We start from the raw sequence: 27931 nt of genomic DNA, 5'->3' as shown, positions 1-27931 counted from the left end.
CTGATCCGCCGCCTTCCTGATACAGTGCGTGTGAAATATACCACAGAATAACCACATGCCGCAACTTCTCAACTTTCAGAAACCGCTGGAATTTCTCCGATCGTCGCATAATCACCGTAACGCAAAGTGCGCTTGAATGACACAGAGTTGTGTGATGTTGTCAAAGGACAAAAACATGTAAGTGTTGTATTTCTTTGTAGTTAAAGGAGATCGTACACACACAGTTGGACATGTACAGGACAGCAGCTACAGGGTCAGGAAGGACATCAGTGATACTGTACACAAGCATCAGTGTTACTGTACACAAGCATCAGTGTTACTGTACACAAGCATCAGTGTTACTGTACACATCAGTGAGGAGATGTGCCTGTGTGTGTGTGAGTGAGTAATAAGTAGACAGATTAAGATTAAGAAGGGGATTAACTAACAAGCAGAGCAGTGAACTCAATCACAACACAGCTGGTGAGTCATTGACCCCTCAACATAATCTTTATGTCTTTTTAAGGGTTTAAGGCTTAGTTTAAGGGTTAGGGTCCTCACTACAAATACTGTGCAAACGTGTGTGTGTGTGTGTGTATTTGTTACCTCTTTAGGACAATTGCTAGGCATAAATACTGACCTTGTGAGGACCAGTAGTCCTCATGGACACAAATACCTGATTGTAACGAGGCGGAGCCTCATTTCTGAGGAACTATAGGGCAAATGGCTTTGAGACGTGAACAGGAGCAGAAAACTCGAGCAGATTCATCCCTCCTTCTTGTTTCCCCAGCCAAAGATTCTGGCCACCGATGACTTTTTCTTTGGTTTGTCTTTCTTTATATCTGAAGGAGAGGACGACACGTGGACAGAGAGGGTTCATTATAAAGGTAATTAAACAGGTAATCATAGCAATCTCATTTCTGTCTTTTTTTGGGGGTTAAATGCAGTTTAAGCACCGTGGACTCTGTCACTGTGCATTTCATTTATAAAGGTTGAAGGCCTTTTGTATTTGCCAAGTATATCGTGTCCAAATTATTCGAGTGACATACTTAATAGTGCAAAAACCCTTAAACAAAGACATGAAAATGCAGTTGGCAGTGGAAAATGATGCTATTTTTTTAAATGTTTTCACAATGATGGTGCTGTAAATCATTTGTGTACTAACATACTGTTGTGTTTACATTAAGACGATTTATCACACAGCCACAAACCTGAGATGAATTATAGTCCTGTACGGCAACATGGTGGGACTCAGAAATTACACTCAAGTTTACAACAAGACAGATGTGGATGGTTGATGCTGGTACTAATATTACAGAGAAAGGGTCTGATACCAATATATCAGCTTGCAGTATAATATAGTGTAAGCTGATACAGTGTATTGGTATCCTTAGATACGATTGGTATCATCATCAAACCCTTAACAAAGGGATGGAGTTGAGGATTTGTCTTAATCCAGTACTGCTGCTGCGACAAGGACGACAACAGGAGGGAATCGGCTCGTTTAGTTAATCTACAAGAATATTTTGGATACCACTTGAAATAGATTTTATCATTGTCTATATGTACAAGAGACTCCAACAACAAACTTTTACTTAAATTGTCAATTAATCTGCCCATTTGTTTTACAATAGACCTTTTTCACAGCAGTGTAAATAACCAGGTTCCATTTAGCTTCCTCAGTTTCGGGGTGAACGCTGGCTCACTCTCTGACCGTTGTCATTTTTTTTTACTTTGTAATTTTATATAACTGAGAAAATCCTTATATAGCAATAACAGGAAAAAAGAACTTTCAGGTCTATGTTTCACCTCAACAATCGACCAACTGATCACTTTGACTCTAAACTCTCTCTCAGGTGCTTCAAATCAGAGGCCCTGTTGCCATGGTTACTGTGTACACACACACACACACACACACACACACACAACTGTGAGAAATACAGTGCACGTGTAAAAGTGAACCCGGAGCGTGAAACTTTAAGCATTAACTTTATGAATATCATTAAATGGAAAACGGCCGCTCTTTAGCCCGTAATCGGCATTTGCTCACTGTAACGTAATGAACTCCACGCCCAAGTTCCATAAATCTGCTCAATTTCAGGCGGCCCCCGCTCCAGCGGCCATGAATTGCAAATGAGGGGCGGCTTAAACGTCAGCTCTATCGAGGGCCAAATGAAGCGGCTGCATTATCCATTTATCTAATAGGAACGCCACCGCTTTTTGTTTGATGCTTTCTCCATTAGCAGTCATTAGATCGAATGAGATGAAAAACGTCGCACAGTGGCACCTTTAAAAAAAAAACACAGGTTTCAGACACACACACACACACACACACTTCCATAAACCACAATGAGAATTCTATCTGCTTTAATTAGTGGCACCAATGATGGAAATCCTTGATTGGGTCGTTTATAAAGCAGCTAAGCTGCAGCGACGCCGCGGCTGTGTGGTAACTAATGAACAGAGCAGGGAGTGTGTGTGTGTGTGTGACACTCACTGAAATTCATCATCATCTTGTTTAGCTCCTGGTCCTCCTCTTCCTCCCTGAGAAGATGAAGCGACAGCACACACGCACGGAGGAAAATGGGGACGGAGCGATTTAGAGGAAGGAGGAGGCAAAGCAAGGGAACGAGGAGGAGAAGAAGGAGGCAGCAGTGCAGGAACAAACAAGTTTTATTAGGGTTGCGTAACAATAATCATCACCAGTACAATAAGACAAACACCTAAAGATATAATATGTGACATTTCTGCATTACAATATCTAAAAAAAATACTTTCATTAGCTTTCAAATATTAATAAATCTATATTTTTATTCCAGGTAATAAACCGTTTCCTTGGTCTTCAGCTTTGTGGAGCTGCTCGTATTCAGGTTTCAGGGCCAGTCTATTCAAAAGCAACTTCACAGAGGCCCAGCCTGTGGTTCCACCACAAAGAAGTGCAGAAATAACGAGAGAGACACGTTTCACTGTCCCTCAAAGGTTCCTACATCAGTTCCTACAGTGATCTGACAGGTTTGATAGCAGCCTTAGTTCTTTTGTCTTCTCTTAAAGGCACTTTGCGATGTTTGTGGGTCATATATGATAATATGTTCATATTATTATTTTAAAGAGTAACGAATGCTGTTGCTAATATTGTGCACCTTTTTGAATTCATCGTCAACTATTTTGATAATCGATCAATCGGTTTGAGTGTTTTTAAGGAAGTAAAACAGCTTTGTGAATGTGAATATTTTCTGGTTTCTTTGTTCCGTGTAACAAAGAAATCATTAAAACTGAATCATTTTTCGTTTTTTTGGACAAAACAAAGACATTTGAGAACATCACCCTTTCCAGGTTTAAGAATCGCTTATGAAAATAATCGCTAGTTTGCAGGCTTACCAGGAGTCAAATATGACAAACTCTCTGAGGCGTACAAAGGACAGGTATGACCAGAATCATTTTATTACTAGTTGTTTTAATTGTTTTTAAATGCACGTTAAATTTGACATCACCTGCCAAATTTCTTTGTTTAAAAATGAATAGTGCTGTTTTGGGGGTTGCCTTTAAAATGCCAGGACTGCATCTGCTGCTAATTTGTGCAGATATTTCACAATAAAAGCCTTGTGGCAAAACAAGCAACAGAAATACTAGAGTGCTTTTAATTTGAAACACAGGCACAGGACGCGTAGAGAGAGCGACAGATGGTCGCTCAGCTACGCCGAGGTTCAACACCTGTAGTGAGACGTCTGATCATACTCGTCAGAGCAGAGAGAGGGAGAGGGAGAGAGAGAGAGAGAGGGTCGATCAGTGTCACACTTTTTTAAATTTAAAAAAATATAATAACGTAGAGCAAGTTCATTCAAAACGATGAAGAGGATCAGTCACTTCATCAGTAAGTGAACCAAAGCTCATAATCCAGTGATGTCAAACTCTGTCTGCTGTTATTGTTTTGATTGAGAGACAGACATGGTATATTATATTATATTATATATAACACACAGAATGTCTTTGTATGTTTAATCTCTAATTTGTGAAATGGTTCTGATAAGTGTTTGTTGATTTCTGTCCTTAAAGACATTTAAAACCACTCTTTCTCACTCTTACCACTCTTTTGCGGGTACTCTTACTTAGATAATTAAAAAATAAATAAATAAAAATAATTTAATAAAGCATCCGAGCAAAATCCCTAAAAGTAATTATTTAATAAATAATCCAATAAACATTTAAATGGAGGTTCATAGACTGAATGTTTATGAACATTCAACTTTCACCCAGTAGTAAAATATTTGATCTTTAATTAGTTGATGTTTAATTATCCATGGAAAGTTACATTGTGTCAACGTCGCTCACTCCTATCATTTGTAGCACAAATAACACACAAAGATGGTATTTTTGCTTGTATTTTTTGTCACTTCTCACTTCCTGATTCCTTGTTTCTCCCTCTATAGAGTATCCTGATTTCTGCTTGGTCAAGTGTGAAAACACTTTACAAACTTGGCTTTTAAAATGTGGTATATAAATAAAGATGTGATCATTATCCTTATTATTATTATTATTATTATTATTTACAAATCCAATGACGTTCAATGCAGAGTGATAGCATAATTAAATAAACATATTCACACTTTTCACACATGTAGGAGGCTGTAAATGGTCAGTATGTGATTTTTTTTTTATAGATGTGACTTTTGGTAAAGAAATTAAAAAATAAATAAAAAAGATTAATTTTGGATAGAACTGCTCAAGTACAGCTATATATTTAAAGGGTTTACATCCATATCACCTGAAATCTGTAGACAGTGCAGTGCTGTCTTTGCACATTAACGATACATTTTGAGTAAAATGTAGAATAAGCGATAACGAAATTGTCGTATTAAGTATTTGGAGATGTAGAATTATGCTGTAATAGAGCTTCACAGAGTCATTCTCACCTGAGCCTGTCTTCGTCCAGACCTTCCACGATGGCGTTCCTGTCGTTGACGATCTCCACCAGTTTGTCCATCAGCTGCGTTTCCCTTTTTCTTTCCCAGGATGTTTTCAGACGCTCTGCACGCACACACACATACACACACACACATTAAATGATTAATATTTAATTATTGTCTAATGACTGTTGTGTTGTGTGTTGTTATGACGGCGTCCTCCTGAGCCCTGACCTGGTTTCTCCATCAGTCTCCTGAGCTCCTGCTCCACACTCGGCTGCTGCTCCTCCAGTTCCTGAGTTCTCCCTCTGCACACGACAAAGACAGAACACACAATTATCTCACGGTTGAATGTTTTTAGGTTTTTTATTTTTGCCTTGTTCAACACATATCTATCATTTGAAGTGCCAACTCTCGTTCCCTCTCTTTCATACACGTTGTCAGTGGATATTTAACATGTATAAGGTTTTTTACTGTGTGTTATTGTTACCTTGTCGTCGTCTCCTCTCATTACGTGATAATTCTCCACTGCTGAAATGTGAAATGTTGGGGTTTCTCTTCTCTCTATAATATTGTAAAGGTTTCTGCCTCACTACGTACAGTCCCTTGACATAATCCAATCCAATTTCATTGATAAAGCACATTTTTAAAGCACAGGGTGGACCATAGTGCAGTACATACAGTACAATCAACAATAAGGTGGCTAAAAACACACATAAAAACCAATAAAAGAAGCATTTAAAAACAACAATAATAATAATTAATAACAAAAAGAAGAAGATTTTTGACAAGGGTGTCAAACATACGGCCTGTGGGCCAGAACTACCCCAAACGGAGTGTCTAATCCGGCTCACAGGATGAATTTGTGAAAAAAATACTATATTTTTCAGTTCCAGACAGCTAAAGACTAAATGTTCTGTTCTGTTGTAGATCCAATGTCATCTGTAAGTTGTTATGCACATGTGTAAATAAATAAAATGACAACATAATATCGTTGAAAACTGCACTTATTTTTCTCAAGAAATTTGAGAGTTGTTGTTCATCATATGTTTTGTAAAAAGATCTTGTCGTTCAGAGGTTATTATGCTATTATTTTACTGGTCTGGCCCACTTGAGATCAAATAGCGCCGCCCGTTTTAACACTGAAAGTCGTTGTTGTTGATATTTTTATGCGTATATCACCTTTAAATGCTAACTGATACTCTCCATCAATTATATCTTTTTACTGCGATAAAGCTCTGACTCTCATTTAGACTCTTTTCCCCTATTTTAGGTTTCAGACTAAGCAGCTGTCACCAATACTTGAGTAAATGTGTACATGCAGCTGCTAAGTAAATCAGCCAATAGGAGGCACCCTCTTTCATTTTTTTCCTGAAAAGGTTATTACGGAATTATTGATCAATAACACTAAAAAAAAATATGTCACCTAAGCCCAACAAAGAAAAAAAAATCTATATTTCTCTTATTGCCAGTAAATCCAGGGGAAAGAACCAAACCGACTTTGCATCAAAGCCGAACAGTTGCTCCTGAAAACAGATGTTTAAATGGTGAGGACAGATTTGGTTGGTGATGGTTTTTACAGTGAGTTCTTACGGCAGCAGGACTGTGTATACACGACCCAGTCAAATCTACTGAGCTGTATTAGCCTCTCCTGCACCTCAGCCAGTGAGTGCTGCTCTGTCCTGTTCCAGGACATCCTGCAGGGAGGGAGGGCACTGGGAATTCAAACTGTCAACCTTCTGGCCGCAAGTCTGTCTCACTGATCGCTATAAAGTGTGAGGCCCCTTCTCTGAGAGCGTGCGTGTGTGTGTGTGTGTGTGTGTGTGCGTGAGTGTGTGTATACTCACATGTAAACCAGTTCAGACTCCCGGCGCATGGCCACCTGCTTGTTCCTGATCAAGTTGAACCACTCGACCATGAGCCCATCCATGAGAGAGTCATCTTCACCCTCTGACACACACACACACACACACACACACACACAGAGTTAATCCCAGAAACACATTCAAACTCCACCAAATCTGCCTTTTTTTTCAAACCATAGGGAGTGGGTAAAGGTTTTTATTCGGGGTTAGTTGCAGTGTTGTAATGTAACAGTAAGTACAAATACTTTGTTACTGTACTTAAGTATAAAATTCACATATCTGTACTTTACTTTGTTATTTATATTTCTAGCCACTTTTACTCCACTACATTTCCACTGACTATCTTTGTTACTACTAAATAAAATCAGAAGAAGAAGAGTTGGTATTATGGTCTGCATTTATATAGAGCTTTTCTAGTCTTCATGAGCTGCTTTACATGTGGGCTTAAGTGTCTTTGCTCAAGGACACACATAGACTAACAGAGCCAAGAACTGAACCCACAACCTTCCAGTTGAAAGACAACTCGCCCTACCACTGAGCTACCATGACTCAATACTTACTCCCAACTACTTTTGATACTTAAGTACAGTAAATGTCATGCACTTTTACTTAAGTAATATTATAAAAAGTGACTTCAACTTGTACCAAAGTCATTTTCTGGTAACATACTTGTACTTTTACTATGTAAGTATCACTTTTAGGTCGTTTATACAAGACTGTTTAGTTGTAATGGTTACTGTTAGGGTGAGGGAACACATTATGTCTATGAGTGTGTGTGTGTGTGTGTGTCTCACCTTCCTCGCTGCGGCGGAGTTTCATCTCCAGCTCCACTCCTCTCCTCTCCAACTCATTCAAGCTCTCTTCGATGTTGTCGAGTTCCTTTAGGATGTCTTCTTTGGGAATGTAGTCCTGCTTCATCTGTTACACACAGTTAGAGACAATGCTTACACAGAAACACATGCCTTTAAGTATGACATCAAAACGGGAAAAAAGGATTATTAAGATGAGTAAAGAATATCTTTCATTACATTCAGAATCAATGTTGTTTGGTAAAGTGTAAATAATACAGCAACGTGTTATTCATAAACTGACTGACTTGTTTATTTCACGTTTTATGATTGACATTCATTTCAGAGTGCAACATTGCTGTTTCTAGTTAATTTTTACCATTTATGTCCTTAATAAAGTAAGAAAACTGCCTGATACTGTGTCTACTGTGTGTGTGCGTCTGTCTTGATGTCTTTTCCTATAGAATATTTTCTTTACTGTGATCTAAATCCCGCACCTTCACAGTCTTTGACTCCGTCTTGGTGCCATTTGCAGTTTGTTTTCCAGCACCGTTCTGAAGTCCTAAAAAAAAAGAGAGAAAACAGAAGAACGACAGGAGAGGTTGAATTGCCATTTGAACAATCTTTAGGATTTTGTCCCTTCAGTTTTGTCTAAAAACTAAATTAGACTAGGCTTTACCCTTTGATGATGGTGGAGTGATAGAAATGATTGGTGTAGAGACATTAGAGGAGGACAAGGACGAGGGAGGCCCGACAGAAAGCTCCGATACCCGGGTCTTTCCAGCTCCACTAGCCCGCGGTTTAGCTGGCTGTGGAGGACTCGCCGGTCTGTGGATAGAGGAGCAGGAAAAATGAATCAGAACATCAATGAATTCATGGACAGTTTCAGTGTTTTTTTGTTTGTTTGTTTGTTTGTTTTTTAAATCCGTCCCCTCCGGCCCAGAGAGCAAGAGGAAAGGTCATGTGGGGAGAGGAACTCGGAGCACTGAGCATATGTTGCACCACAGAGGACTCGACACTGTCATGACACCATTTGGGGCTCACATGCATGAGGTGGAAGAGCTGTGCCTGAGAGCTCTGACCACCAGAGACATGTGGAGGAGCAGCAGGTTCACGCTCCCTGTGGGAGGGACAGTTGGAGACACGGATGGACGACTGGATCAAAGGATGGATGAATGGACAGGGGAAAAAAATATCCCTCATACAGAAAAATGCTCGATGATGTAGATCAGCCCGTGACGCCGCTCATGTTCAAGATTAGAAGAGTATTATAACACAGTGACAGCAGAACACAAAGAGTCTTACTTGGTTTCTTTGCCGACAGGTTTGAGCATCGACCTCCAGTCGGCAGGAGACTCGTTCTCTGATGCTGTCGAGAGCAAAGAAATCAATGGAAACGTCAGTGTTTTGTCACTTCCTGGTAAAGTTGGAATAAATTTACATCAAAGCCAATAATCTGATGATTAACATTATCCTGAATAATACATTAATAAGACAGTAATTTGTGTTCCCGTCTGCACAGAGTCTAATTATAACTCACATTTACATCATATCCACTGCTCTGACTTCTTCAATATCATGTTATAATATGATTAAGATGAGCAGTATATGTGCATATTCACATCATATATTAGTATTATTAGGTGTCGGCACGATACAGTCTATCATATAAGATAATATTGGGACTGTTTTTTGAAAGATGTGCAAATTGACATTATCAAGTATCAATTACTTCACAAAAGGATGAAACGCGCACTGAGACTCATGTGCAGAATTCAGCGTCATGTGACCACGAGTGGGCTTACGTGATCACGAGTAGCCACTAAGTTTTTGAATTGTTTTATTATTTGCTCTTGCTTGTATGTGTATGTTGCATAATTTACCTCAGTCTTTCAATTTTTAGAAATTTTAAAGTAAAAAAGATTTGTTGTTTTCCTGAAACATTGTGTCCATCGATGTCATCTGTAAGCAACAATTCATGAGTTATAACTCAAACAATTAAGTCTTAAAGGATATCGATTCTCGTTATTGTCAAAAGCCACAAAAACACTGAGATATTATTTTTTGCCCGTATCGCCCACCCTGAATTAATATTAATGACCAACTAAATGTCATAAAAGTATAAAACACATTGTGACTAGAGGTAGAACTATGTTCAATATCATCTTATTTCTAATGCAATTTCTATCTTGGTTATTAAAACAATGGTAATAAAGAGATACCATTACAATAATACCATGCATTTCCAGGGTAATATCCAGGCAATAACTTAATATTTAGAATTATTATAGACTACCATCAGTGTAGCTACATATTACCTACATACCTTCCTACATGTCTACCTACATATTAAAATGTTTGTGAGTCAGTATAAAAAATACTATATTATAAAGTTGAAATTCTTCTTCCCTTATGTCTGACAAACATTTTTTCTTTATATGGTAATGACTATGGCAGTAAAACGTTATTTACTATATTTACCATATTATTAGTGTGCCTGTAATGTAAATTGTTTATTTACTGTTTTATTGCTTTGGGCTTATAACTTGAGTTGCTGTATCATATAAATATATTAAGTATTTTGTGTAGGTTTACAGTTTATGTTAGTATTGAGCACAACTAGCATGTTCTTATAAATACAACACAGCTGCAGACTGACTAAGAAAGTCTGACAGTAACTTCCACTGGATGTAGAGTTCAGGACATGTTTGAATTTAACCTGAGGTGTTGGGTGAAGCTCTGACAGGCTTCGGGCTCCCTCTGTCTGGAGTCCTGGTTCTCAGTTTGCTCCTGACGGTTGGACTTGGAGCAGGGCTCGGAACAGGGCTCGGAACTGGGCTCGGAACCGGGCTCGGAACAGAAGCTGGAGCAGACTTTGGTGTGTCCAGAACCTTCAGGTCAGCGAGGAGTGACGGGTCAGCCCTCAGCCTCACTCTCCCTCTGACAGCCGGTGTCTCCCTCTTGGGATTCTCAACTTGAGAAGGTCTGATTAGAAAAGAAATATTGTTATTATTAATAGTAATACCATCATTCACCAGCAGAGGTCAGGCCAAGGCAAAATATACAGAAGAGTAAACTCAAGTTTGAGTGTGGTTTACTCACTTCTCAGTTTTCTTCAGTGCTACAGTCGTCCATGACGGTGTTATATTGTTGTTGTTGTTCTCCTCAGCCAGTTTCTTGGAGAGAAAAGCTGCTGCTTCTGCTTTGGTTTTTTTGCTCTCAACGTCTGTCGGTTTCAAACGCTCCTTTCCACCTTTGACAGCGGCTTTAGCTCGGTCTCCACCTTTGTTCAAGTTTGGGCTGGTTGCCTTTTTGCCAGCATCACCAACATTTACAACCACAGTCACAGTCTGACCTGCAGTAACCTCCTGGACCTTCCCACCAGCAGTGTGCATCCCTTTATTTATGTCCACATTAATAGATGAAGTCTTTTTCTCTTCATTGCTAGTGTTGCTGTCCGACTCGAAGAACTTGAGCTTGGACTGCATCGTCTTGGCTGCTGTGGTTGAGGTGCGAGGTGCAGGAGTTGGCCTGCTGTCGATGATTCTGGTTGTAGCGAAGGTGGATTCGCACACAGTCCGTGCAGCAGTAGGTTTGGAAGCAGAAGCAGTCTGACTTTCTTTAGAGGTGGAAGAGACACCTGAAGCAGGCCTGGAAGGAGACGAAGACCTAACAGTGGTGGAGAAGCTAGATGGAGAAGAGACACCTGAAGCAGGCCTGGAAGGAGACAAAGAGGAAACAGTGGTAGAGAAGCTAGATGGAGAAGAGACACCTGAAGCAGGCCTGGAAGGAGACAAAGCGGAAACTGCGGTGGACAAGCTAGATTTGGGAGTGACTTGTGAAACCAGCCTGGAAGGAGACGAAGACCTAACATTGGTGGACAAGCTAGATGTGGAAGTGACACCTGAAGCAGGCCTGGAAGGAGACAAAGACCTAACATTGGTGGAGAAGCTAGATGGGGAAGAGACACCTGAAGCAGGCTTGGAAGGGGACAAGGAGGAAACTGTGGTGGACAAGCTAGATGGGGAAGAGACACCAGAAACAGACCTGGAAGGAGATGATCTAACAGTGGTAGAGTAGCTAGATGGAGAAGAGACACCTGAAGCAGGCTTGGAAGGAGACAAAGAGGAAACTGCGGTGGACAAGCTAGATGGGGGAGAGACACGTGAAACTGGCCTGGAAGGAGATGAAGACCTAACATTGGTGGACAAGCTAGATGTGGAAGAGACACCTGAAGCAGGCCTGGAAGGAGACAAAGACCTAACAGGTGGAGAAGCTAGAGGGGGAAGAGACACCTGAAGAAGGCTTGGAAGGAGACAAAGAGGGAACTGTGGTGGACAAGCTAGAAGGGGGAGAGACACGTGAAACCGGCCTGGAAGGAGATGAAGACCTAAGATTGGTGGAGAAGCTAGATGGGGAAGATACACCTGAAGCAGGCTTGGAAGCAGATGATGAGCTAACAGTGGTGGAGAAGGTAGATGGGGAAGAGACACCTGAAGCAGACCTGGAGGGAGACAAAGAGGAAACAGTGGTAGAGAACCTAGATGGAGAAGAGACACCTGAAGCAGGCTTGGAAGGAGACAAAGACCTAACATTGGTGGAAAAGCTAGATGGGGACGAGACATCTGAAGCAGGCTTGGAAGGAGACAAAGAGGAAACTGTGGTGGACAAGCTAGATGGGGAGAACGTGAAACCGGCCTGGAAGGAGACGAAGACCTAAGATTGGTGGAGAAGCTAGATGGGGAAGATACACCTGAAGCGGGCCTGGAAGGAGACGACGACCTAACAGTGGTAGAGAAGCTAGAAGGGGAAGATACACCTGAAGCAGGCTTGGAAGGAGACGATGACCTAACAGTGGTGGAGAAGGTAGATGGGGAAGAGACACCTGAAGCAGACCTGAGGGAGACAAGAAACAGTGGTAGAGAACCTAGATGGAGAAGAGACACCTGAAGCAGGCTTGGAAGGAGACAAAGACCTAACAGTGGTGGAAAAGCTAGATGGGGACGAGACATCTGAAGCAGGCTTGGAAGGAGACAAAGAGGAAACTGTGGTGGACAAGCTAGATGGGGGAGGGACACGTGAAACCGGCCTGGAAGGAGACAAAGACCTAACATTGGTGGAGAAGCTAGCTGTGGAAGAGACACCTGAAGCAGGCTTGGAAGGAGACAACGACCTAACAGTGGTAGAGAAGCTAGAAGGGGAAGAGACACCTGAAAAAGGCTTAGAAGGAGACGATGACCTAACAGTGGTGGAAAAGCTAGATGGGGACGAGACATCTGAAGCAGGCTTGGAAGGGGACAAGGAGGAAACTGTAGTGGACAAGCTAGATGGGGGAGATACACCTGAAGCAGGCTTGGAAGGGGACAAGGAGGAAACTGTGGAGGACAAGCTAGATGGAGAAGAGACACCTGAAACAGACCTGGAAGGAGATGAATAGGAAACGTTGGTGGAGAAGTTAGATGTGGTGCTGGGTTTGTCCAGCCGCCATGTTGGTCCCTGTCTGGAGGGTATTTGCGCAGGTGTGGTTGTGCTGGTTTTCGTCATGTCTGGTAGTGGAGTGACTTTGGAGACCGGGCTGTTTGTTGACGAATTTCTAAAAGATGCAGTTGAGTTTGTTGACAGTAACCTGAGAGACAGAAAGTGCAAAAGTCACGACACCTCCATAGATTTCCACCATGAGCAGAAAGACTCACACACACTTGAACATTTTTTATTTTCTCAGGTGTAGTTGGTAATTCACCAACTCAAAAGTCTATCTCAAAGTTAATATTCAACCGGTGATTAGGAAACAATAATTGTAAATGCTGAAGCAGGAAACAGTGGCAGAGGTTACATATTGGAACTTTGAAAACAATCTATTAATGCTTCTTTGTTTGACAGAAAACAGATATTTGATTGTCTGACAGGCTCATTTAAAATAAATTAAACACATTCCGATGGTTTGTTTATATTAATTAACAGTCCTTCATGATTGTACAAATGAACTGTAATTCACTATTATGACTGTTCTGGAGACACAGAATACACACTATAGTGAGGCTCTTACTTTGCACAGTTCCTGTGGTAGAGCTTGCCGTCCACTAGATATCGCTGCACCAGGTGAACGTGCTTGTTGCAGGAGACACATTTGTTACTCAGTGTGCCCGTCTGATGCGGTGTCTCAACTGGACCGTCCTACGAGAGAGACAGAGAAAGACGTAAACAAGTGAGAAAAAGAAAATCCTCTATGACAAAAGACCAATGTATTACTCAAGTTCCAAGTGTTGAGGTCATCACTGATGACATCATGGACTTCCTCATCAGACAACTGACTGCAAAGAGATGGTTTTTCCCCTCTTTGCTCGACCCTGAGCTTTGTTCCTAACTTCCCGGGGTTTATTTCAAGTAGTCAAAATGTACCTTGGTGATGTTTGTGGTTTGTTTTGGTGCAGGAAAATGCCGTGTGATGTTGGAGGAGGGGGGAGGGCTGTTCTCTCTGGCAGGTTTGGATGAGGGAAACACTTTGGCCACCACTGGCTGGTTCTTCTTTCCAGGCGGTTCGTGTGGGGTCGGCTCGGCTGGACGCTTTATACCTCCCATCCCACCAACTGTGTGCAAAACGTTACACATTAAATAAAGACGTACTTGAATTATGGAAAGAGAGAAGGGGTGAGACAGAGTTACTCACTCGGGGAGCGTCCATGGAAGTAGTTGTAGTACTGCGAGACATATGTCAAGATACTGAGGCGGTCGGGGACCTTAAGAGCGACCATGTCTTCTGCGTCCAACAGAGCTGGAATTCCCAACTCCTCCTCCGCGACGCTGAACGCCTGCAAACAACAGCGACTTTATCCAACCACCCAAAGAGAAACTGGAAACTGGAGTAACTGTGGCTCCGTGTTTGAATTACTTTACATAATTCAAACAAGACTTCTCACTCGTCTTCTACCGCTTTATCCTCCACATGAGGGTCACAGGGGGCACTGGTGCAGGGAAAGAAAAGGAAAGCATAAAGATGGTTTCCTTTCCTTTTCCTTTTCTTGTTGATATCGTGTCAGGATAAGTTTGGTGTCCTGAGTAGAATAAGTTTGCCGAGTATGTTTCATGGTTGTTGTAACGGCTGGACATAATTCTAAACTAGAATCCCCTCATGTGGTTGTTGGCCTCCACCGACCAAATCAGTTTTATTTCCAGACTCAAAGTAATGCACTTTCACATTTGTGTCAAATAAAAAAGGATTCTCTTGAGGTGTTTAACTATGACATTTTAATGGGTTCATCCTTGAGTTTTCTGTCATAACATAGTAATGTTCACAAAAACCAAACCTTTGAGACTGGATGTGGCCCCCGTGACTGAGGTCAATTTAGAGTGTTAAGTGTTAATTAACAATGAGTAATGGGGACTGGGTCTTTGCTCAGGAAGTTCCCCAGCCCTTGACCTGATGGGGACTCGAATCGACAACCCTTTAGTCACAAGTTAAACGTTCTCATGGGCCGCCCCTTTGTACCAAATTTGAAAAAATAATCATAATAACTGCACTTTTCCAAACAGTTTGAAACAGATCAATCAATAAAATGATAAGAGCTGAGACTAGGGATGGGAATTGGTCAGTATCGGTATTGGTCAAAATCACTGGATTGGATATCGGACAGATAAAAATGTCAAATCCAATCCAATGATTTTAGCGGAGTCATGTTTGGGCTGTTTATTACAACATTATTTTGTCACACAGTTGGATAGTTATGTCATGATAAATGGTGTAAAACAATGACTGCATTGGACTAATATTGGTAGATACTCGAGTTTGTGATATCGGTATCAGTATCAGACACAAAAAAAGTGGTATCGTCCCATCCCTAGTTAAGATGTGTTTAAAAAAACAGAGAATAAAAGAGATTATGGAACTTGTTGATCTACTTTTGTCAGTGTCACAGAGAGTGTAGGCTCTGACTGAAAAAGTCTGGATTGACAGAACTTCTTTCTGACAGCATGAAACGTGGCAACATACATACACACACACATACCTGTCTACCAGGTGTACATTAAACTGCGCATCATATAGATGAGGGCGTATTATTTCCCTCCTCAAACAAAGCGTTGTGTTATCTGTGTCTCGATTCTCAAGATCTTCAACAAAAATCCTCCAAATGGCCAAAATATGAAACCAGATTAAATCTACACTTGGTGGTGTGGTGACAGACTAGTAAAGCGAGTCAGGACTAGAGTCAAACACCTTCACAGGGAAAAAAAAAAACAACAAGCAGAGACAGGCCGACAAGCAGCCGAGGCAGAACTAAATCAGTATTCACAGGATGGAGGAGTCATAAAAACTCTGTTTACTCTGCTGCGCCCCGTGATACGGTGATGTCACACAGCTTTATGCAGCTTTTAATAACAAGACTGTCATCTCAACTTTGTTTCAACGACAAGAACAAGAACAGTGTCTGACAAACGACTGTACGTCCAAGCTGGTATTTTGTTTATTACGTCGGGCCATTATCATCAGCTCCAGAGTCCAGCGATAAAACTCCAGAGAGGAAAATGAATCAGGACTGAAGCACCCAGCGTTCGTCAGTGACACCTCAGCTCTCTTCTCCTTTTTACGTCTGAAAATTCACTTGCTCATAATCACGTGGTGCTGATGCAATATCCACATGAACATGTCGAAACAGGTCACGACAGGTCGAAACATTTGCTGTTTAAATGTTTTAAAAGTGTAATTTCTTAGATTAACATCAGCCACAAATTAAAGATCCACTTTGACAATTTTTGACATGAGGTCCACCATCAACTTTATGGATCTTCCCACTCACCATCATCATCATTTCTTATCACATAACAAACTTCCACACTGTGGTCATGTGATGTCATGAATGTGAAGATGATGATGTGATGTGTTTAAAAGTGTGTGGAAAAAACTAGGATTTAAGATCAATTTCTCAAAAAAATACTCAGAAACAGTTTCTATCCATCTGCCATCACTTGTTTAAATGCTGCTCAAGTAGATATTTTGATCTATAGTCCATTTATGTTTACGTACATCGCTTACATCTCTTTTAAATCACTTAATCATTCTTTCATCCAGCACACCCCGGGTTTATGTTTTCATAGTTCAGGATGTGTGCGATAATTGTGTGTGTGTGTGTCTCTCTCTCTTATTTTTTATATATATTTTTTTCTTTTGCACTGGAAAACCTGCACTTTTAATTTCTATGTGCAATGTCTCGTTGTCACAATGACAATAAAGATTCTGAAACAGCATGACTGAACAAAGCTTCATGCTTTGGGATAATTAACCTACAACAAGTAGCGTTGCAAAATTCCAGGAATTTTCAAAATGGGAAACTTTGTATGGAAATTAACTGGGAATTAATGGGAATAAACTGCAAATCTAACTTAAATATAACATATTGTAGCACAATCTTGGCTAAAACAATCAGATTTGATGCAAATACCGTTGAAAATCAGTGCTATTCCTCAAAATCACAGACACATGCTGTGTTCCTACAGGATTAGGAATGTTTCACTGCACATTCCTGCTTTTGTTCTTCAATGAAAGAATCGATTGTTCAAACTAATTAAGCACTGATAAAGTTCTACTCACAAATGAATCTGTGTCGTGTTGTTTCATTGTATCGTCTTGCCTGACACGTTTGCTTATGACTAAACGCAATGTTTACATATTTGTATATCATCAGTTCCCATAAATCTCCACAATTGTCCGACCCTATGCAAGCCTACCTACAACAGAGAGGAGATTCACAAAAAGTGGTACAGGGACATCCCTACTTTGCAGGACTGTTTACTGTATGTGACTGAATATGGAAAACGGCACAATGAAGAGTGAAGTTTATTCAAGACGTTAGTATTTTGATAAACAATGTGTTAAATGGCACCGACACCCTGGTAGTTTAAAGTCAGGGATGTAAAATAAAACACCAAAATATTAAATTCACAGAAATACATTTTCACATTGGAGACTAGTTGAGATGGAATTAATCCAACAAACAACTATGTTACTCTCGCTAACAGTAATTAGGACACTACTCATCTATGTGTAATTAAAACACAGCTGACTACGCTCAGTTTATACTTTCTGTATATTGTCTGCATGGTGCACAGTAAGTGTCATCCTCTCCCAATGGATGGACCCGAAGCAAACTGATTTCTGACGCTCCTGGTTGGACAATACATTGAGATGGATGAGAATGAGGGATGAGTTACGCCAGCGTGGCATGCCAGAGCAATGCAACCCTCATTTAAATATGAATGGAGCCCTATTTGTGTATGAATGAGCAGAATGCACACACTAGTCCTCTCTGCACACACAGAATGTGGAACGAACGGAGGGTTTCGCGAACTTTTGACATTGTGCTCGAGGAGTCAGGAGATCAATTAAAAGTCCAGGGTGTGCAGGGCGTAACATTTAATATGAATAAAATACTACTTGGGCTGTGAAGTTTTTGATCTGAACTTTGCACATGATTTGATTGGCTGATGCTTGGAAAGTTCATGGAAAGACATAGGGCCAAAGGCAGGTGCACACCCTGGACAGGTAAGGACCTTTAAGTCATAGGGATTAATCCTCTGGGGACCATGAATGTCTGCACCAAACTTGGTGGCGGTGACAGTGAATAATTGTTCAAATATGCCACACTCTTCCAAAGCAGTAGACTGACCATCATCCACGGAGAAGACGGAGGCCGGCAGCAGCGTGTTTACATAAAACTACATCATGTGAATGATTGAATACACCTAAAAATAAGAAAGAAGCCTTTCTAACAACAGTGGACATGTAGAACGTAAACAAGTCTTACCAGTTTGTTGTTGTCGTAGACATTTTCCTTCTTCAGTGAATCAAAATTGCTGCAAGAGAGGACAAAAAAACCCCATGAGTAATAAAACGCATTCCACATTCATGTGTTTACAATCTGTCTCCACCAAAACATGTGTTATTCAGTCACCCGCGTTCGCCTTTACATCCACATATATCACGACTGTGTCAGCGTCACTCTGCAGTGACACGACCGCTGAGTCACTGATCTCATGCCGTTAAACTGAGAAAAGCCAGCATTCATCGCGCTCACGGACGTGGCTAAACTGAGTAAACTGGAGCTAAGCCTGTAATCAGCGCCGAGCGCTTCTATGCATGTATACATGAGCGTGTTCCGTCGTAAGACCTGGACCGGAGACAACTGGAGCAGCTGGAACTTCTTCTGGAAATGAAATGAAAAGTTCCATCTGTCACGATGAACTCCCTGGAACACGAATCATGCATCTGTGTGTGTGTGTGTGTGTGAAACAAGCCTAAGACTAAAGTTCAGAGATGATGATTCAAGTCTGATCTAATGTGGAAACAACCGATTCAGAGCCAAGCCTTATCAGCTGTCAATTATTAATAAGGACTATTATTAGAAAGCGGGAATTCCCTGGTGGTTTTCAAAAACAGAGAGAAGTGAAGAGAAAGAAAACATTTTGAATTCATCAAGCAAAATGACTTACATTCTCTACTTCTAGCTTCTCAAACATGCCGTCCTGCTGCGATTAACTGTATTTTACCGGCGTAAGCTGAACATCACAGGTTTATCACCGACGCCTCACACAACTAAGCCTAAAATTAACATTTTAATCAAGAATTATGGAGGAGCTCAGTTGGACGTGATCAGTAACACTAGACAAACTTTGCTCATCTGGCAGATAAACAACATGTCCAGATTCCACAGCACTTGCTGTTGGCTTCAGATCGACGGCTAAATTCCAGTAAACAGCAAAACAGCAGAAACATTAACAACAACTTTTTTTAGTATTTTGGGATGAGCAAAGGTCTCCGTAAGCAGAGTTGAAATCAGTTGCAAATCTTTCAGAGGTGAGAATGACAACGATTTAAAGACAACATCTGAAGCGCTGCGTGTTGTCCAGGTAACCGTACAGTATGTGTCATGTGTGTTGGTTTTTGATCATTCAATCCAGTCAGAAAGGATAAATTCTCAGGTTTCAAGTCCTTATTTTAGGTCTGTATCAAGTTTAAATATCAGACAATCAGACAAGTGCTGATTCAATGGTTCCTTTGCTACACATAACAAAGAAGGCATGAATGCAGGACATTTGAGAACATCATCCTTTCCAGGTTTTGGGAAACACTGATCAGTGGACCAAACAAGAACTCAATTCATGGAGAAAATAATAATTGATTATGAAAATAACTGTTAGTTGTGGCCCTTGATGAAATAAAAATCCATACAGACATAAAAACCTCTGCAGACGACACATGCACGTAGAGCTGCTAACCGAATATTCCATTTATATTCCTGTGTACACATGATGCAGCATTCTCTGATTATGACTCACATCCACAGCACAGCCAAATTCCTGCTGTGAAAACTCTTCATTAGACATGGGAGTTTGACGAGATGCGTGTACTTAACTTAATCTGATCATCGCTGATTTTGTCTCACTTTAATGAGGTTAAAGTAATCAGGAAAATGCTGTTTACATGGCAATAATCTATTCCGATTTACAAAGATGGATATCAGTCATTTGACTACAAGAAAAGATTTGAGATTATCATGTTAACATAATAATATTGAATGTATACCCGTGTTTACATGTCACAGAACATAATTACGCCGAGGAACCCAAGAACTAGAATTCTCCACGTAATGGCTGTCTAATTCCTACTACTGTCTTAATCTAAGAGATTAATATCATAATAGTGCCGTCCATGTAAACACACCATGTCTCTCTCTCTAGCTCAACATGTCATAACTTCCTCAGCAACAGACCACAGGCTGTGAAAACAGGCACAGTCACATCACCTACACTGGAGTCCCGCACGACTGCATCCTCTGCCACTTCCTCTACACCACAGTCCTCAAACCTGCGGCCCGTGGGCCACGTGTGGCCCCCCAACTGATTTCCTATGGCCCGCCACTTAATATGGAGATATAAGATATTTATATATGGGTTCCGGTTCCGGTTTCGAGAGGATGGCAGCCTAAACTTTTAGCTCCCCGAAGGTTTTACCAATTAACCCCAAAAAACTTGATTTTGTTAACCCTGGTGGGTATTTCTTAAAAGAATGAGGAAAGGGGTTACTACTAGAAGTGGATTAAGCATGGGTTCAACAGAAGACGACCCAGACTCGAGACTCAGCCGAAGCAGCTCTCCGGATTTACACCCACGGGAAGACGATATCCCTGATGCTAGCCTTAAAAGTATCTTCAACGAAATTCGTGAGTTCAGAAGAGATAACAGGGAGCAACTCTCTGACATTAAGCAGGAGTTGAAGAGAGCGAATGACAGACTGGACGAAGTAGAAGGGAGAATAGATGAAACGGAGACCGTGCTTCTAGCAACAACAACGTTAATCAAGCGGCTGACACAGCGTCAGGCTAGTTTGGAGGCAAGATTGATTGATCAGGAGGCTCGAGCGCGCCGTGTCAACCTGCGTATTTACGGAGTACCCGAAGGCACAGAGGGCACTGACATGGCTGGTTTCCTGAATAACATGTTGAAAACTTCACTCGACTTCCCACTTGACGGAGACCTTAAGATTGAACGGGCACATCGGGCTCTGGCACCGAAGCCCACTGGCCCGCAGGCAAAACCTCGCTCCATAGTGGTCAGGTTTGGCAGCTGGCAGATTAAAGAAGAAGTGATAAGGAGAGCGTGGCAGAAAAAGAAGGTGCTTTACGACAACGTTCGTTTCTATGTTGACCATGACTTTCCTCCTGAAGTGTTAAAGAAACGCAGTGAATACATCGAGGCCAAAAAGGTGTTGAAGGAAAAACAAATAAAGTTTCAGACGCCCTACCCTGCAAAGATGCGGATTTATTATGATGAAGGCACCCGGTTGTTCCAGAATGCGGCGGAGGCTACGAGGGATATGTCGGCGCGAGGGTTTCCGGTTACTGTGGTGAAGACCCCAGCCACACCGGACCAAGAGGAGATTCTCCTCCTGTCTACCTGGCAGAGGGCAGGCAGTAGGGGAGACCAGGTGGGAAACCTGGAGTCTATTGCTACGAGCGGCAGCGCACATCCGAAACACCAGCACTCTCGTTTTAAAGACAGACTCAAGGAGTTTAGAAGACAACCCCGCTAGGACACTGTCGGTCACTGATGGATTGTTTCCTCACACTTTACAGATAAGTGCTCTCTGAATTTACAGTGAAATGTGTATCATACACTTTGCTTTGGTTTAGCTATGCATGCAGAACTCTACCATACAGTTTTGCTTTATATGGCCTGGGCTCGCGTCTAATCATAGCCTACACTTCTATTTTCTTTGTTTAATCAGATGAACGGGACGTGTTTGGCGAGCCATACTCGATTTATTTTATTTTATTTTATTTTTTTTTTTCTCTCACTTGGACTTTGGCTGAAATGCAGCCGCATTTCAGGGCCCCACCACTACGTCGTGGGATGTTCCCTTATGAGGGCTTTGACTTTACAAGGCCCCACAAGGCTCCTTTGGAACGAGCCTCAGCATCGGAAGCAACTGTTCCAAATTGCACCGGTGATGTTCTGTTTCAGACTGTTATATTGTTTTTGTTTGTGTTTCTTGGGAAAGATAGGTTTGGTATAATGTACTTGCAGGGATGCCAGGAGAGATTTTTGGCAGGGTGATAATCTATGTAGCCCACAGTAGTACACGATGAATAGGCAAACCCTTAAAATTATTTCTTTTAATGTGAATGGGATTTTAAATCCAGCTAAGAGGAGGCAGATACTGGTGAAAATGAGAAGGGAGAATGCACAGATTGTGCTCTTACAAGAGACACACCTCACCCCTCTGGAACATGAAAAACTTAAGAGAATGGGTTTTTCAAGGGTATACTTCTCATCTTATAAATCAGGTCACAGGAGAGGCGTAGCAACTTTGATTTCACAACAAATACCATTTGAACAGATCTCGGAAACATCCGACAAGGAAGGGAGATACATAGTAGTTTCAGGCAAAATAAATGACGTAAATATAACAATTTGTAATGTTTATGCTCCCCCGGGAAGTAACTTTGCTTTTTATAGAAACATATTTGATTTGATGATAGAGGGCACAGGGGTTGTCATATGTGGTGGAGACTTTAATATCCGTCTCAATCCGAAACAGGATTCATCTAAAAGCGCAGTTATTACGCGATTACATAGGAAAATGATTGCATTAATGACAGAACTTGGTATATTAGATTTATGGAGGGATTTCTATCCATCAGGCCGGGACTATACTTTTTACTCACACCCACACGATGTTTATTCAAGGATAGATTATTTTTTTGTGCTAAAAAAGGATCGTCATAGAATACGTGATTGCGATATTGGATGTATTGATCTATCTGACCATGCCCCCCTCTCCTGCACTGTGGACATTATCGATAATCCGGGTAGAACTTTGTGGAGGTTGAACACAAATATCCTAAATAATCCAAGATTCAAAACCCAAATGAGAGAAGAATTAAAAACGTTTCTTGAAGAAAATGATAACGGAGAGGTTGATTCAGCTACGATATGGGATACTTTAAAAGCTGTTGTTAGAGGGAGAATAATATCATTCTGTTCCTATGAAAAGAAACAAAAACAATTAAGACTGATAGACCTTAATAAAGAACTGAAAGACCTTGAGACACAACATAAAAAAGAACAAAAACTAGAAACACTAACTAGAATAAAAGCAACTAGAGATGAAATAAATAAAATATACACACAGGAAGTTGAAAAAAAGATGATATTCACAAGACAAACTTATTATGAGTCAGGAACAAAATCACATAAAATCTTGGCGAGAAAACTGCAAAAGCAACGAGCAGACAACACTATATACAAAATAAGGGACATAGATTGTGGGACTATACGATATAAACAAGAAGAAATACAAAGGACATTCAGAAAATACTACAAATGCCTGTATACACAACCCCAATTGGAAGGTGACCAGCAAATTGATAACTTTTTAAAATCTCTAAATTTGCCTACTTTATCAGAAGAACAAAATAGAATATTAACAGGCCCTATAACTGAGATAGAGCTGAATAGGGCCATCTCCACCCTGAAAGCAAACAAATCACCTGGCCCAGATGGTTTCTCCTCGGAGTGGTATAAGGCATTTAAAACTGAGTTGGTGCCAATCCTTCTCCAAGCTTGTAATACGACATTAAAAGATAATAAAATGCCGCCATCTTGGAATGAAGCAGTGATTTCCGTCATTCTCAAGGAGGGAAAAAGTAAATTGGAGTGTAGTTCATACAGGCCTATCTCGGTGCTGAATGTTGACTACAAGCTTTATACAACCATCCTCGCCAGAAGACTGGACAAGGTTCTTCCTCAGCTAATACACAATGATCAGACTGGATTTATCGCACAAAGACAGACTCACGACAACATCAGGCGATCATTACACTTAATACATCATATCCAAAATAATAATATTGAAGCTTGTTTAGTTAGTCTAGACGCCGAGAAGGCCTTTGACTCGGTAAGTTGGCCTTTCCTTTATAAAGTTTTAGAAAGATTTGGCATGGACAACGTTTTTATTAGAGGGATCCGTACATTATACAACAAACCACTGGCCCGGATAAAAATAAATGGTTACCTTTCAGATACTATTTTACTAGAACGTGGTTCGAGACAGGGATGCCCGATTTCGCCCCTGCTATTTGCACTCTATATAGAGCCCCTAGCTCAGTGGATAAGACAGACTCGGAGTATTAAAGGCATCTGCATTAATGGAGATGACCACAAGGTGGCGCTATATGCTGACGACGTCTTGGTTTATTTAAGTGACCCTCCTAATTCACTTCCCAAATTAATGGTCTTTCTAGAAACGTTTGGTAATTATTCAGGATATAAATTAAATATACAAAAGACACAAATTTTGACTATCAACTACCAACCCACAAAGCAATTTAGGGACAAATTCCAAATTAAATGGGATCAAAATTCATTAAAATATCTAGGAATAAACCTGCCGAAAAGAATTCGAACATTGGCAGAGATAAATTATGGCCCCCTCTTAACAAAAATTAAAGAAGACATGCATAGATGGAACTCAGTTTCTTTTCTTAGTCTCAGTCACAGAATTGATTCTGTAAGAATGAATATCCTTCCACGATATCTCTTCTTATTCCAGGCACTCCCTGTAGAAATTTCCTCAAAACAATTTTCTGAACTGGACAAGATTATTTCCAGATTTATTTGGCAGGGTAAAAAACCCAGGATTAGGTTTAAAACTTTACAACTTCCAAAGAAGCAAGGGGGGATGGCACTACCTAATTTTAAGGACTATTTTTATGCAGCTCAGATTAAACCCCTGATTAATTTGTGTAACCCATCCTTTCGAGCCAGATGGAAGGATATCGAACTCTCCACTCTGATTGACCCTCCAATACAAGCAGTACTACCGCACAAACAAATGGGAAGATTTATAGACAAGGCACAGAACCCATGGATCAAAGCACAGCTAAAAATCTGGAATATGATAAAAGACGAGTATAAATTAAGTAATAAATTACAGATAATTCAATGGTGTGCCTATGATCCGGAATTTAGGCCTAACACGATTGATAAGGGATTTAAATCATGGATTTTGAAAGGAATAACGACTTACTACTCTCTCACAGAAAAGGGACAATTTAAAAACTTTGAAAAGTTGAAAGAAGACTGTAACCTTGAAAGAACAGATTTTTTTAGATTCCTCCAGGTACGTAACCGCTTTGAACATATCAGAAAGGACACTGATCTTAATGACCCAATATTGATAATTTTTATTGATGCTTACCAAAGTAAATCGAATAAGGGTGTCATCTCTAGAATTTATAAGGGTCTACTGTCTAAAAAAACACACAGTACAGGATATGTTAGGGAAAAATGGGAGAGAGAGGGTAATCTAACAATATCTGAGGAGGATTGGCTCAGTGTTTGCCAATCCCAGTGGAAATGTACCAGCTCTCATGTATGGCGGGAGTTTGGATGGAAGTGTTTGATACGCTTTTTCATTACACCAAAACAAAAGGCACATTTTGCTGGAGGTGAAGCTGTGTGCTGGAGACTGTGCGGACACCGGGAAGCCAATCATTGGCATATCTTTTGGGAATGCCCAGTGGTTAAATCCTTTTGGACAGAACTTCACAAAGTATTAGGCAGCATGTTTAATACTAATCTACCTATGCAGTTTTCTACATTATTTTTAGGAAATTCGGATTCACAGGTCAGGCAAGCTGATGAATATTTATTTCGTATTATGATAACTGCTGGTAAAAAGGCACTGACACGGCGTTGGCTTCTCCCTGATCCGCCTACAATACAGGAGTGGATAAGTATAGTAAGTGACATTTACCTCATGGAACAGATTACCTTCTCCATTCGCCTACAGAAAAACATATTTATCGAATTGTGGTCCAAATGGGTAAGATATGTTAGTTTAGAACAGGCAGAAGTATTGAATGGATGATCCTGTATGCTATTTTTTTTTATGCTTTACTCTTGAATGTTTTATTTGGCCTGACGACTAGTGTGAATTGTTTTATTTTATTTATTTAAAAAAAAAAAAAAAAAACTCCCTGGTGGACATTTCTTTATTTGCTATCTTTCCCAACTTGTTTGAGTTCTCACGTATGCTTTTATTTGACTTTTTGTATTTTGTTTCCTGTTTTGTATACTGAAATCTCAATTGTGAGTCGCAGAAATACCATTGTTTGTTATCTGAAATGAAAGTAATTGCTGTATTGTAATGCTCTCACAAAACAAAAATAAAAAATATAAAAAAAAAAAAAGATATTTATATATGGTTCTTTTTTTATTTAAAGAATCATACATTTTTAAATTGTGAACAATATATGGTTCCATTTCAAAAGAAAACCCTTTTATTTTGAAATTCTGTGAATATTGCCATAATTATCATTATTTCGATAAATTTTATCTATTATTGCAATAACTTTTCAATTCACTGGTCCTATACTGACACCGAGGACATTTGAGTTGAAGACCCCTGCTCTACACTAAGAATTTGTTATTTTTACACAAACGCCAGTTAGTGATATTGATTTTACGCATTCCTTTTTTCACGCCAGTATTGAAGACACACGCGTGTTAGGCGCAGAAGCAGCGGGCAGCACTTGTCTGCGCCCAGGGCAGGGATTGGGTGTCTTTCTCAGGGGATTTGAACCCGGTGACCCCTCCTGTTAAAAGTCCAATTCCTTTACCTCTTGGCTGCCATGAGCTGCCCTTAAACACATCAGCTCGTCACCCGTCATCACATATTATTGCAGATACTCTGATGACTCCCTCGCTCACATTAAATCTATCACAGCTCATCGACTCGCGTTTCTTCACTTGACACATTTGTGTAGTGGCTTCTTTCTGCAGCTTACGAAAGAAACTGGTTAAAACATCCATCAGTCTGATTTTAGTCAGATTAAGGTCAACAGTTGGTTTACTGGTGTCCACTCAAAGCTCCTCAGCTGATCCTGCTTTTCCTAAAGACCCATGAAGTTTTCTGTCTAAAGACAGACTAACAGTAAACATACTCTCACTTTAATCAGATTAAGGTCCACAATCGGTTTGATGGTGTCCATGTAAATCTTTTTAAATCGGATTAAGGTCAACAATCGGTTTATTGGTGTCCATGTAAAGAGTGAGCTCCACATCTGATGCTGTTTTTTTCCCTACAGACCCATGAAGTTTTCTCTCTAAAGACAAACTTCAAATTTGAATCGGATTAAGGTCAACAATCGGTTTAACAGTGTAAAGAGTCACTGAGCTCCACAGCTGATCCTGCTTTTCCTACAGAGCCATGACGTTTTCTCTCACTTTAATCGGATTAAGGTCAACAATCGCTTTACAGAGCCATGAAGTTTAAACTGTTCACAGTATAAACAACCAGAAGTCACAAAGGGTGCGTTTAAAAGTGTCGGACACTTGAGTTCTTACCCGGGTTCCTGCTTAAGTTGTAGTTGACTGCTTACTTACATGAGATCGGGTCTGTGTTTGTGGATGAGGGCGCAGAAAGCCAGTCCGTCCCTGAACGACGTGGTCATGTTGGTGATGGTCACGTCCCGGTATCCGTCGCACTGGATCCGGCACCACTGCTGCAGCGCCTTCACGGCCGCCATCCTGGAGCTTAGAGCCGCATACAACACAGAGCAAACACGGAGCTTCTGCTGGAGCCGAGTGAAGAGCGCTGTAGCCTCCGCCGTGGACTCAGCCAGATACCCGCCTCCTTCCTTCCTTCCTCACTCCCTCACTCCCTCCCTCTCCCTCTCTCTCTTAACAAGAACACAACTTCAAAACTTTCCACAGACTCTGACGGAACACGCGGAATCCGGGAAGTGACAGAGAGCAGAAGTGTGTGTGAGAGGGATTCACCTTCGACTCCCGAGAGAGACACCTGTGAAAGGTCATGACGCTGCATGGGTGGAGTTCTCCTCCC

General features: G+C 40.8%; 1 protein-coding gene across 2 annotated transcripts; it reads right to left on the bottom strand.

The window, feature by feature from the left end:
- Positions 1 to 27868, bottom strand: micall2b (mical-like 2b). 2 transcript variants are annotated; one of them, XM_044028306.1, is made up of 17 exons: positions 27472 to 27868; positions 18330 to 18378; positions 14201 to 14342; positions 13933 to 14120; positions 13580 to 13707; positions 12953 to 13159; positions 10636 to 11184; positions 10253 to 10518; positions 8839 to 8902; positions 8213 to 8361; positions 8031 to 8095; positions 7540 to 7663; positions 6728 to 6830; positions 5115 to 5188; positions 4890 to 5004; positions 2477 to 2523; positions 1 to 821 (listed from the first exon to the last, which is right to left on the bottom strand). In XM_044028306.1, exons 1-17 carry the CDS (start codon positions 27612 to 27614, stop codon positions 745 to 747), a joined length of 2490 nt encoding a protein of 829 aa, XP_043884241.1. In that variant the 5' UTR covers positions 27615 to 27868; the 3' UTR covers positions 1 to 744. The 2 variants fall into 2 exon arrangements, with proteins under 2 accessions (XP_043884241.1, XP_043884240.1); XM_044028305.1 differs by lacking the exons at positions 12953 to 13159; positions 13580 to 13707; positions 13933 to 14120; ... (1 more) ...; positions 18330 to 18378; positions 27472 to 27868 and having other exon boundaries at positions 10636 to 12214.
- Positions 27869 to 27931: the final 63 nt, after the last annotated feature.

This window comes from Solea senegalensis, linkage group LG6, assembly GCF_019176455.1.
Source record: "Solea senegalensis isolate Sse05_10M linkage group LG6, IFAPA_SoseM_1, whole genome shotgun sequence".
Classification (NCBI taxonomy): Eukaryota; Metazoa; Chordata; class Actinopteri; order Pleuronectiformes; family Soleidae; genus Solea; species Solea senegalensis.
The sequence above is the reverse complement of the archived record's forward strand: the minus strand, read 5'-3'. Positions and strand labels throughout refer to the sequence as shown.

Excerpts from the sequence above, each read along its gene's own strand:
- micall2b (XM_044028305.1), bottom strand. The coding sequence starts at position 12,158 with ATGTCTCGTCCCCATCTAGCTTTTCCACCAATGTTAGGTCTTTGTCTC. Across the intron at positions 7,664-8,030 it reads CGGAGTCAAAGACTGTGAAG|ATGAAGCAGGACTACATTCC; the intron begins GTGCGGGATTTA and ends TGTGTGTAACAG. Across the intron at positions 2,524-4,889 it reads CTGGACGAAGACAGGCTCAG|GGAGGAAGAGGAGGACCAGG; the intron begins GTGAGAATGACT and ends TCATCTTCTCAG.